General features: G+C 45.0%; 1 protein-coding gene across 1 annotated transcript; it reads right to left on the bottom strand.

Annotated features, from left to right (window-relative positions):
* Window positions 1-2,578: 2,578 nt before the first annotated feature.
* On the bottom strand, window positions 2,579-8,633 carry LOC136287923 (serine/threonine-protein phosphatase 4 regulatory subunit 3B-like). Its single transcript, XM_066180609.1, has 11 exons — window positions 8,085-8,633; window positions 7,451-7,528; window positions 7,113-7,235; window positions 6,244-6,360; window positions 5,888-6,019; window positions 5,089-5,191; window positions 4,490-4,648; window positions 3,617-3,786; window positions 3,153-3,292; window positions 2,626-2,704; window positions 2,579-2,587 (listed from the first exon to the last, which is right to left on the bottom strand). Exons 1-11 carry the CDS (start codon window positions 8,631-8,633, stop codon window positions 2,579-2,581), a joined length of 1,659 nt encoding a protein of 552 aa, XP_066036706.1.
* Window positions 8,634-13,078: the final 4,445 nt, after the last annotated feature.

The raw sequence follows: 13,078 nt of genomic DNA, 5'->3' as shown, positions 1-13,078 counted from the left end.
TAGATCCTGTGGGGCCTGTTGGGGCTAGCCGAGCGTGGGAGGACATGCCCTGCCACAATTCCCCTTCCAAAATAATCATTGTGTGATTGGGATAATGCCCTTGGTTGTCTGCCTAAGTGAAACTTGGGGAGGAAATATGTCTTGGCTTTCAGCCATTTGATCAGTAGTCAGAGCTGACTGAAAACTTACCATCAAGGCATTCAGGAATAATTAATCTTCTCAAATAAGCAAAAAAGTTTCACAGCAGTACTCACCTTAAAAGAATTTTAGATCCAGAAAATAAAAACCTGTCTTTTCCCCCTTCTAAAAATTTTTGCAATAATATAGAAAGCAATTATGACAATAGTTCCCACTGTTTCTCCTCATTAACCTGTTCCCATTATCAATCCTTTAGTATAAGTAGGTGACTGTCAAGATTGCAACAGGGAATTATCACCTGTGTGTAAACCATAGGCCCAGTGTTCATGCCACTGCAGCCTTGGGGAGGTTTCAGAAGGAAGTTAAGAAAGGGTCTCCAGACCCCAGAGAGATTTACAGAGTGAAACAGGGGAAACTGAATCAATTTAGCATCTAAAAGAGAGGGTTAAGTGATAAATTTACTGGATGTGTCCACAGTGGCATAGTGGAAGCAAATACACCCAGGTTATGGTAGGATCTCTGTAGCTGAACAGCCACAGTAGCATGCGTTTGGCGTGTTAATTAACTCTGAGTTCATGATCTCTGCGTTAATTAACTCAGGAGTTAAGGCAGCTTTCAGGGCAAATTTTGCAGAGGGCACCGAGTCCTGGTTTTGCGAAACCGAAGGAGCAGAGGACTCATCTTGAGAAGTTTGAAGCCATTTGCTACACTGGAAAGGATGTTTTTCCTCTTGACTTCCACGGCTAATTTGGAGAGATTCCACTTTTGACAAATGTATGAAAACCATCCTTCTGCCCTGCATTGAAAAATAAAATTTCAAATCCAGTCCTTAAAACACCTTGCAGAACCAGACCCAAGCACAGGAACTGCACCACTGAAATACAGTGGATTGTAAGATATGGAATACTTGCTTTAGTTGCAAATTTTGAGATGTCCCCTGCAATTCAGTTTCAAAAGAGTAGAAATCATTTCAAAACCCTGTCCTGGCTTGGCCCTGACAGATTGAAAGCGAAGCCAAGGGTGGGCTTACCCTTTGCACAGGGCATGACATCACTGAGTGCAGCAATAACTCACAGGAAAAGAAGCAAACACACAGTCAGTTTTCGTGTAACGTTTTATTAAAACAGTACTAACAAAAAACACATCTGAAGAAATGAAAGGGAAATTTTAATTCCTGAATTTTACTGCTTACACATGCTAACAAACAGTGTAAAACAAGTACATTGGGAACTTTAATACAAAGGAAACTTCTGTGGTGCAACGCACCGTCTAACATATCTATGTGGAAAGAAATTTTTCAAACAAGGGTTACAATTAAATCTAGCAAGTACCGTAAACTAACTACTAACTCTATCTCCAAAACATAGAAATGGCTTCGCATTAAACTATTCCAGGAGAAACAGACCTAACATATCTTACTATATATTACTAGTATATTGATTAATATAACACATTAGCACATATTATATACAATTTCTTATATATTCTATTACCTATATAATATATTCTATTACCTATATAATATGCTCTATTACTTATATATTATATTATTTTATATTATTTTGTATTACAAAATATCCATATATAACCAGTAAATTATATTACATTTTTATTGAATAATAACGTATATTACAAGATAGATCTATGTGATGGATTGCAGCTGGTCCCGTATTTTGACATTAAACAGCTGCAGCACTGGAAAACTCATCATAAAAGTTCTTCTATAAAATGTCAGTCTCCTTTAGGGATCCCGGCGAGCTCTTTTCTTTGGTGGTGTCTCATCATCTTCATCATCGTGAAAACCAAATATTTCAAACAGACCTCTCTGCAAATTAGAAAAAGGTTAAAAAAAAATGAAATTCCCACATTGAAAAAATGCACCCCGCACATCTGTTTTGCCCCCAAGTCTTAGAGGTGAGCAATAAAATTCTTGCCAGTTCTCTGTAGCTGCTCAGAAGCTAAGATTTGAATAATGCTCAGCTGTAAAAGGCACAAAAGAGGTATCACTCCCTGCATTTTGTCTGCTTAAAACCACTTCTTAATCCCCTGATGGGGAACAGATACCAAAAAAGGAAATTCCATCTGTGTATCACACCAGCTGGGCAGGGTAGAAAGCCAAGGAGTAGCAACAGTTGAGTGATGCGGAAGAGGCAAAATTGTGCCCACCAGATTAACAACTGACTCCAGTCCCACCTTATCCTCATCAAACCTTACCGCAGACCAGTCAGGGTTTCACTCTTGGTGGAATTAGTCAGGGATTTGTGTGTATTTATCCCCGAGATACCCTGTACAAGGCTATTGCTGACTGTGCCACATCACACCCAGAGAAGCTCTGAGGCTGCTCTGCGGTCCTGTGTGAGGACAGGAGCCTCCATGAAACTTCTCTCCCACCTTGGGGAATTCCAGCGCTGTGGTCAGGCTTCTGTAGGTTGTCGAGGAGTCACTGCAGCTTGGTTTAGATGTTGCAGCTGCCTTCCCTTCACCTGCACTGAACTTCAGATCTTCACGCACTGGGGAGACTGTTGGTTCTTTGGCACGTGTCTCAACAGGCAATGCGGAGGGGACACTGCAAGAGACACAGGACAAGTGATTGAAGCTTTTCCTGATGTTTCAGACTCAGCCAGGTCATCAATGGGCTTCCAAAGAATTAGAATGAAGGAAGTGACTTGGAGAAAGCAATCCAGCTCCATCCCTGCTTCCACCCTCACCGTAAGCTTCACAAATACCCAGGTGATAATGAGGCAGACTCAATCCTAACTCAGAAGAGCAGAGCAAGATTCTGCTCTTCCTAAGCTGGCAGTTTTCTGAACAGGACATTTAATCTACTGGCCACATCAGCTCTACTCAAAGAAAGCTAGGTGGGGGTTTACTGCAAAAAGTTTTCAGCAAGAATGAAATCCAACCCCAATCCCAGCCACCTGCTTCTGCTGCTCTCTGGAAAGTTAAAAACCAACCGGGCAGGCCTGCAGAATGCCAGCCACTGGCAGCCTCATGAGACAGAAACTGGGCCATACCTGTCCACTTTCTTTCTTTCCTCCTCTTTTGCTTGGTCGTGTTTTCTCTTCAGTCCCTGGAATGCCTGAGTGGGTTTGACAGATTCCAGTGCATCAGAGAAGTTCTCAACTAAATGTGCAATAAGCAACTGAATATTCTCCTGAATAAGAACAAAAACAAGGTTTCAGTCTCAAATGTTCACAGGCAGAAAGTCAGAAAGCTTTTTGGAAAGTAACTGATTCCTTGTCCAGAGCCAAAGTGCTCTTGTCAAGAACAAACGGGAAGCAATCAGATTTATTCTTAGGGAAAGAGCTGAGATCTAGAAAGATTCAATTTCCCTTAGAAATGAACAATAGACTCAGCAAAGTCCCAGCTCCATTTGTGAACCTTCCATTAAAACAGGACATTTGCTATCTTGGAGATCCGCCTTTGGCCTCTGGCAATGCCATGGACATGTCAGTGCTGAGGCTGCTGCTGAACTCACCCTTTGGATGAATTCAAACATTTCCATCGAGGCAGATTTCAGCAGGTTGCACTTATCCTTATTGTCCAGCACAGCATTTACAACTGGCTCAAACAGGTTCCCCAGGGTGATGTAACGGTTGTAAAGGTCATCCTTCAGGCCAATTATCTTCCTCATAAAGCGAAGAGCACCTGTGTGAAGAAAAGACATTCAAGTATTCAACAACCAGATGCTGGGGCTCTCACCTTGCTGTGAAAAAACTGAAAAACCTGGTGTTCCATCTGAGAGGAAGATGCACCCCCAAAGTGCAAAAAGCAGCATTTGTTGGCATTTCTTTCCTTCTTGGACTTTTCCCTGGTATTTGAAGGTCATCAGGAACCATGGATTTCTTCCTCCAATCCAGCAGCAATGCATGCCAGCATGCATGTAGTTCAACTATTAACTCCCTCCTGTATTTTTTTTCCCCTTGTTCCCCTCCCAGAACCAGCCCTGAGTCTTTAAAGATCCTGGGTCACAGAATTTCATTCACTCTCCACAGGGAGTACCAGATTGAGAACATTATTAAGAAAGGACACAACTTCCACTGAAATGAGGAGAGAAACCTGATCACAAAGGATCCTGTCATGAAGATCTGAAAGGATCCCTGCAGACTTCAAAAGAGACAACAATCCTCCTCCCACCAGAAACTGCATTGCTCTGTGCTTACAGACAGCTGCTCTTTTACAAAAAAAAAAGAAAAAAGAAGTCAAACCTCTTTTTTTCCAAATTACTTAATTGACACCAGTGAAACACAGCAAACGAACAGGAATTCTGAGTTCAGGTGTACATTGGTACACCTTCCACACAGGACGCACAAAGCCTGAAGAAGGAAATCACAACAGTTCCAATACTCACTCAAGGCCAGAAATTTGTGTTTGGACTTCATCAGGACCAGTGCTAGTCTTAGGAGATCTTTCTTCAAAACGTAAATCTTCATGTGATGCTTGTGCTGTTGCACACAATAAGACAGCATCGCCAAAATTGAGGCAAGTGTTTCTGCTTTTTGATAATTATCTACAAGAAAAATTAATGCCTTGGGTTATACAAAAAATTCAATAACGTACTGTCAGCATACACTGAGTTCAGTTGCTATTCCAGTTCCTGGCATATTTGTAGTGGATTTTTGTTTTACTGGATTGCTTTGGGAAGCAGAACATTGGGTTAGAACAAAACAGCAAACACAGCTACAGCTTTTTTTTTTTTTTTTAACCTTTGCAGTCAATATTCTTTAAAATTAGACTAGTAAAACTATGACATTATTCTCAATATACATGAGGGAAGTGCGTCTTTACAAAGCACACCATCAAGCTATGTCAGCATTCACAGCTTCAGGAAAGGAAGACTGAGACAGGAACAGCAGTAAGCGTGTTCCCAGAAGGCATCACAGGTCTATTGCTGTTTACCAGGACTGTGAGGCCCTTCAAAGGGGAAAGAAAAATTAAAATTGTCATTACCTATTTCCTGGTATGGTTCTGATGTGGCAGCCAGCAGCGGCGCAGTAAGAAGTTGAATGTAACGGTTGTAGAAGATTTCGAGAAATTCAAATACGTCCAAACACTGAAACAGCAATAACTTCATTAAACACTGGCATTCACATTTAACTTTTAAATATAAAAAGAATAATAAAAGAAGAAACAGCCTACAAAGGATTCTGCTGAGTTCTTTGGGTCTGCAGCACTGTCTTCATACAGGATCAATTTCTTTCTTTTGGGGCAAACTTGTGAGACATGCAAGCAAGCTGGCTATCATTAAAAGAATCCCCAGCATGGACGCAAATATATACTGAAAAAAGCCCATCAATGACTCAAAGTGCTTGACAAAGTGTCTTTAAACCATTCTGAAATTCTGAAAATAGTTTTGCCCAGAACAAATATCTGTAAACCATTTTACAGGTATTCTGCTACGTTACAATGTATTGAAATCTTTCAGGATTTATCATCCAGATGGAGAGAGCTATGGTCAGACAGGGCTATGGCACTGACACCTATTAATTTAACAATTTAAATAATGGTTAATTAATGCTCAATTAATTAACCATTTAATTTTGGCACAGTGCCCTACACACATGCCTTCCATTAGCAAAATTAGCTTATCTTTTGCTTATTTAAAGTCACTATCAGACCACACTCCACTCAATTAAAAAAAAAAACCTATAATTTTGTCTCCTTTGCCCGCAATAACAGCAATAGAGAGTATCAGGCTTTTAAGTTTGCCAGGACAGTGTCATGTCTTCTGCCATTCATGTTCACTTACACTAATTCTGGCCATCATTTTGTCTGTGTTGATCAGAGCACAAAATATCTTCATTAACTGATGATTTCCTCCAAACTGAGGGTCGGTAGTACAGATCATCTGCTCTATGACCTTAGTGATGAGTTGGGTATGCTAAAAAAATCCAAAAAATACAAAACAAACAAACAACAAAAAAAAAAACACAAAGAAAGAAGTCATAAAATAATTGCTCACAAGAATGGAACGAGTTCCCCAACTTTTTGCAATGATTCCAAAATAAAATTAAAACTCAGAAACTGAGATTTTATTTTGCTGGGTGTTTTCCTGTTTTCCCTAAAAGTGGTGTATTCAAAATCTCCAAACCACTTGTTACTTACATTCTCACTCCTCCGGGCCTCTTGCAGTACAAAATCTTGGACTTTGGCTGGACAAAATTGCACTAGATAAGACAATATATCTGTAGCAAAAGATCTAACTTGCAGATCGTCCATTGCCTTACCAAAAAAAAGAAAAAAAAAACAAAACATGTTCAGTTGCAAGGAAGAGGCAGTTCAAAAGTGGAGAACATTTTGTTTCAAAAATTTTCATGAGAAACATGATAATATGGTCACAGAAAAACAACAAGGAACCAGGCAAATATTTTTCTTTCCCAATGTTTTCCTCCTTTAGAAAGGGCACAAGACTTTTTGTGAATTTGACAGCCCTAACATAGGCTGGAAACATTCACAACATCCAACTTGCTTGAATATCTAAGACTTTCTTGATATTCTGTACCTGCTATTCACAATTTATTCATTTTGTACTAAAGAACCAACTGAACAAATCAAGTTGTACAACAGTTTCTGTGCCCATTTACAGGCAACAAGAATTCAGACCTTCCCTTAAGGGATGTGATTTTCTCTGATAAAAATCCAGCAATCAAGCTTCCACATCAAAAAGTCTCTTTCACCTTTTGACTGCCTGGACACGAGGGTTTCACTGCCCTCAGACTTCTCCCTCATGAAAAGTAAAAAATAGCAAGAGCAGTCAAGCCAGGCTTCTCCAGGGCAGAACTGTGGGAAGCTTCTGCATTCTGGACATCACCAGAAATCTCCACTCTCAGCAGAGCAAAGCTCTCCAATCAGACTTACAAAAAAAAATGCTCGGCAGATTTAAAAAAAAAAAAAAAAAAAAAACAACAAAAAAACAGGCAAATGGCTGTGGACTTTTCTAGTTTTATTAAAGGCAGTTCTAAGTTTTCACTTACCATTAACTTTTCAAGAATTGGAAGAATTTGCAACTTTAACAAAGTTTGAAGAAATTCCTTTGTTCCATTTCTTCTCTCACGTAATGAGAAAAAAAAGGCACATAATTCATTGAAAATCTTCATCTGGTGCACAGGAAAAAAAAATAAATTATTGTGTGTTCAAGTCAGAAAGCTCTCTGAAAGGATGAAACAGTTACAATTTTTACCAGGGGGGTGTACATTGCTGATTCTCTTGAAATACTTCTAAGACTGCAGAACTCTCAGAACAGTTTCTCTTTCTACTTTTTGCCTCTCATTTATTTAAAGCCTTTGAGGAGCCACCAAGCCTGTTGACTTACCAATCGACATCGTTGCTCAGCAGGTGTAGCTTCATTTGCTAGTTGTGCTAAAACTGCAGGCAAAAACGCCTCATCTTTCTGTGGAGCACACAAAAAGAACACAAATTAGGCAGTGATCCTGGAAAGTGAAAAACATGGTCCTTTTAGGACCCCACCCTGCACAAAGCCAAACTTCCCACACTGCCATTGCTTTTGTCACAAAGAAGGCAAATGCTAGAGTACACATCCACCAGAATCATTTCCAGTTTACAGCAGCACCAGGAAGGGGTTTGGCGCTTTCTGCCATATTTGCACCCCTTTACAGAGAAAACATTGTAATAAATGTCCCTGGAAGTTGCATGTTCCTGAAATACTTAAACAAAAGCAGATCCAAAGGTTTGCTTGGCAACCAAAGAGAAGCACTTGATCTTGTTACAGCCCATAAAAAGTATTAAGATACTCAACCAAAATTTATCAGTTTGAAAACACAAAATCCAAGGGATCAGGAAGAAGGGAAAGCATTCAAAACATTGTGCAAATGAAAGTGCCTGTGATTAACTTCAACACTGTTCACCAGCTGTAAACCAATTCCAAACTACAGCCAGCGGGATCTCTACAGCTCCCATCTAAGCTGCATTAAAAAAAAACCACTTACTTGCAACCCACATAAAATCTTCTCTTTGCTGGAGCTGATGAAGGACTTGAGGGTAGAAAGACGACCACCTTCAAAATCGGATGGCTTAGGCGTGATGATGGCCAGAATGTACTGTGCCCTGAACGCCTGGCTGATTCTTTCCTTGAGGTGAGGGTCTTTGATTGGAATAACCTCATGAAGCTTTGCTGTTTTGTCTAAGGATTCCCTGTGCTGTGCTGGCTGAGGCAAACAGGGATCGTACTCCAGGCATCCGGCAACACCCTGAATACACTGGTCAGAAAACAGCACCTCAAACAGGATGGCTTGGTCTAGGTACACAATTCCTCTGACAGTATGGAACAGGAGGTGCAAGGCTTCGGTGTTCTTCTGTCTCTCACAGATTTGGAAAAGCTCTAGGAGCTTTGGGATATAGCCTTCACTCTTCAAGGCCAGTGCCAGCGTGGCCGACTGGCTGCATGACGTGTGGACGGAGGTCACCAGCTCTGCAAGCTCCGCAAGCCTGGGGAGCTCACAGGTAGGAAGGTCTGTGAAATTACCTATCCCACCCATTGCTTCAGACATTCTTCTTTGAATTCAGGAAGGTCCTGGGTGGCTTCCACAGAATGGCACACCAGTACCCAAAGGAGGCCGAGAGAGAGGCAGGACAGGACAGCTCACGCTGCAGCACCCTTGTGCTGCTCTGCTCCCAACTGCCACGGGTGCTCTTCACCCGTTGCTATGTTACCTGGAGCAGAGCCTGCTGATTGGTCCATCCCTCCAACTCCCAAACCCTAGAATGTTGAGGTCATGACTGCCAGGGGTCGTGACACATGACCAACGGTTCTTTTTGGCCGTTGACGTTTTGGAACCTCGAAAACCCCTCCCCAGTACCTGCTGGGGCCCTACAAGTAGGCCAAAAGGTGGCTTCCCAAGGGCAGGCAGGGAAAAGGGTAACAGCCTTAAGCTGTTTCTTATAGGATATTGGGAAGAAATGCTGGACTACAAGAGTGGTGAGGCACAGCTTGCCCACCCCATCCCCGGAGCTGTTGAAGGCCAGGCTGGATGGGGCTTTGAGCTACCTGGCCTGGTAGAAGTAGAAGTTGGAACCAGATGAGCTTTTAGGTCCCTTCCAAACCTAACTATGGTCAAATTGCCATCATGGAAGCATGCTGGGATGCTCCTCCAAGGGGACCACTTCCCCACTGTAGCTGAGGGCTATGGTGTTGGAACCCTGGAAACTTCGATTTGGAGCCTATGGGCTATGGGCTTTTCAGAAGCAAGAGGCTAGGAAGGGAGGGATTCAATCTTTAGCAAAATTCCCACTGCAAGCACCCAAGAGCCACTCTGGAGTCACTCTCACATCACCTCATGTGGGACCCAACACAACGTGGGCCTTCACGACTATACCCTCCACACTCACACAGTCAGACCAGGTTTCCTTAACCCTGGGTTTCCCATAGCAGAGTCACAGATGTCCAGATCCTCAGAACAGATTAATCACGATGAAGTAGCTAAATAACAAAATAACACCTCAAGCTGGTGCCTCCAAGGAGGGACCTGGAATAAAGGAACCCCTGTGCTTTCATCCCCTCACTGTCTAAGGTCATGAAGCCCTGGGGCTCATCAGCTCCTGCTGTGTCTCTGAGTGTCTGGTCCCCTGGCTGCCCCACAGCTCCCTGTGCCCTTTGGAATGCAAAGGGGAGCTCATGGCCTCTTGCCCTGGGCTGGGGCTCCTGCTCCCAGAGAGCTCAGCCTGCATTTTGTGCTGCAGCTGCATCCCCATTTACCTGCACTGAATAGATCGTTTAACACCTGCCTCACCAACATCTGCTGGGAAAGGAACACAGCTGGCTGCAAGAAACCAAGGGCACTCCTGGAGTGTGTGGAGCACAATTTTCTGATCTAGCTATTAGATGAGCCATCCAGAGGTTGTGGATGCCCATCCCTGCAAGCGTTGAAGGCCAGGCTGGATGGGGCCCTGAGCAACTGTGTCTAGTGAGAAGCCCATGGCAGAGGGATGATCTTTAAGGTCCCTTCCCATGAAAACCATTTTAGGATCCTATGATTTGGAAGAGCTAGAAAACCAGCAATAACTGTATCGTGGCTCTTTAGCCCATGTTGGCTTGGTAATAGCAGCTGTTCTTTCTCTTTTCAGTAAATGCAAAGAATAATCCGTGTTTGTGCAACACCTTAGAGATCTCATACTACATTCTAAGTGTCCTTCTCCCATCAGTTAATTTCAAGCTGCTACATGTCCCTTCGTACCACATTCGCTAAGGGCCACACTGGCCCTTCCAGCAACAGGACACATGCTGCTATACAGGGAGACACCAGTGACAATGAATAATCCCACTTAGCCCATTAGGGCTGGAAAGCCTTTGGAAATCAGATGGCAATGAACAGGTGCAGAGCTTCATGGTTAAGGGTGCGTCGCAGCTTATTCTACCCATGGTGATGCCTTAAAGAACCTATAAATGAAACAACACACACTTTCAAGATAAGATTGGTAGAGGAGGTAATATAAAGGCTGGTGTTTATTGGAGGCCTCCAGGGGCAGATATGGAGAACGTCCAAAAACACGCACACCCCCCACCCCCAGGGTGAATACAATTTTCTAAGTTGAGCAAATTAGCATAATTGACAAAAATCACCAATTAGAGACATAACTGGTGAGGCGGTTTCCCCCCCGTTCAACCCTTTTCTGAATCCCACCTCCCCTTTTTAGGGACTAAATGTTCTTGATGAAAACGTGTCTCAAAGAGCTGGGTTTGACCTGGGTTCCTAGGGAGACCAAGATAGGAAGTGGCCCTGTAATACCTGAGTCTTGGTGCTCTGGAATGTGTTTTGTCTTTCTGCCTGGGGAGAAAAGGTAAGGAAAAGTACTGGGACTACGAATACACTACAAATACATATGTCAAGAGTACAGAGAATACATAAAAGAAAAAAGGCAAAAATCAGATTGGCAACAATGGAAAACTGCGTCTGAAACAGGCCAAGCCTATGTCAATCCATCAAAATGAAGTAGTAATTTACAAAAGCCCCTTATAATACTGTAGTAGCAGAGAGTCCTTAGAGCGCGAGAATCAGATGCCATACACACACAAATTAGCACAGAATCCCCTCAAGTACCAACGTCTATTTTTATCATCCAAGCATACAAAGAGATAGCAAGGCTGAGTAAAAGTAACACCACGGTCAGCCCACAGCTGCTCGTGGGTTTTGATCAGAAAAGTGACTGAGGTGCCTGAATATTTTTAAGAACTGACACGTAATCTTGATCTAGATGTGCAAGTTGAGAGCAGAATCGGAGAAAACCTGATTTTGGCAAGGGGATGTGGTGTTCAACAATGGAAAATGTCATATTTTTGAACATAATTGTCACAGGGCTACCTTTAGACTAAAGTCTGCTATGGCCCTGTGTCGCCCTGATTCTTTAGCCTTCTGATGACTGTTTACATATTTCTAGTGGAGTCTCTCTTGAATGTAACATAAACAAGTAGATTGTTTTCATACCAGTCTGTGATGGACTGCTGAACTGACCACTGGGGTCAGAAAGGTGTTCCTCTCATCTCCCAATCCTTGACCAAACTCCAAAACCTATTTAAATCCCAAATGATAATGAACTTCCTTTTCTCTGCTCACCTCGGAACCTGAGTGAGTGTGGTTCTATCATGTCCCTACCAGCGACATCTGGTGACCTCCGACTGTGGCGATTGCAGTGTGTGGAGTCAGCTATAAGGTAATAGAGCTGGTTGGTAACAGGCTTTTGCAAAAATGGTATTCTTTATCTTCAGGTTTGAGGCTTGGATCTCGCACCATTTGCGAGCCTTCCTGCAGCGGCAGAAGGTTGCTGTTTCTAGTGATGATTTTAAGCGTTTATATTATTATGGCAAATGCAATGGGTTTTTCCCAGAAGACTGGAGAGCCCTTTCACGGGAAGAGTGGGGCTGATTCGGTGTCCACATCATCCAGGCCATGTCTGCACGTGACGATGCCGACTTGGTGGAGTTACTGGAGCTCTGGAAGCAATGTGTTGATGTCATAAGTAGTTTTATGAGGTGGGAAGCTCCCGAGGGAGCCGGGGTCTCCCCTGTAAACGTTTCCATCTCGGATGCCGAGGCTGGGGGGAAAGAAGAAGCATCCCTCTCCGAGGCTGAGACAGGTTCCGAGTTGGACTGGGGGGAGGACGCAGCTCCCGGCTAGCCAGGCGGGGTCTCGCAGGGATCCGGGGAGCCGGCCGTGGCGGCCCCACCGATCCCGCCCGTCCCCGCGCCCAGGAGGCTGAAGAGGGGGGGGTTTCTGCCCCTCCCGGTGCTCTTCTGGCGCGGAGGGAGGAGGCGGGACTGAGTCCACCCGTCCCAGCGCCAAGGAGAAGGACAAGCGAGGCTGAAGCGGAGTCCCCGCCACGGGCGGCCGTGCCCGGCTCGGTGCCAGCCGCTGTGCCTGCGCAGGTCGCGGCGGACCCGAGGGACGGGCGGTCCGTCCCGCCCCCCGCGGGGCTGGCGGTGCCCCCGATGGTTCTCCGCGGCGCGGGCGGGGCGTTGCTGGCCGTAGGGCCGGGCCCCTCCTCCCCTGCGCCGGTGCCGCCTGGTGCTGTGGGTGACACGGCTTGCGGGGGGGCCCGGGCCGAGCGGCCCCATGCCGCCTCCTGCCCCCCACGGCCCTTCCCCCGCCAGCGCCGCCCGCTCCTCCACAGACGGGCGAGTCTCGGGCGGCGGGGCGGGCCGGGGTCGCGGCTCCGCAAACCGCGCCCCTCCCGGCGTCCCGTTCCCCCCCTGCCCTGGATCCGAGGGGTCATGTGATGGGCTACATCTGTCCCACGCTGGGTCCACATGTCCCGGCTGGACCCGTGGCTGTACCGAGGTCCCTCGTCCGGGCCATGCGGCCGGCGCTCCTGCCCTGCCGACAGGCACGGGCTCTTCGGGGCCCGTGAGCCCGGCCCTGCCGCCTCCCACAGAACCCGGGGCAGCGGCAGGGGCCGGTCCCGTGAGATGCGCTTTTAGCGCAGGCAGGGA

This window comes from Chamaea fasciata, unplaced genomic scaffold, assembly GCF_029207755.1.
Source record: "Chamaea fasciata isolate MVZ Bird 193981 ecotype frontalis unplaced genomic scaffold, bChaFas1.0.hap1 SCAF_3, whole genome shotgun sequence".
NCBI classification, from domain to species: Eukaryota; Metazoa; Chordata; class Aves; order Passeriformes; family Sylviidae; genus Chamaea; species Chamaea fasciata.
The sequence above is the reverse complement of the archived record's forward strand: the minus strand, read 5'-3'. Positions and strand labels throughout refer to the sequence as shown.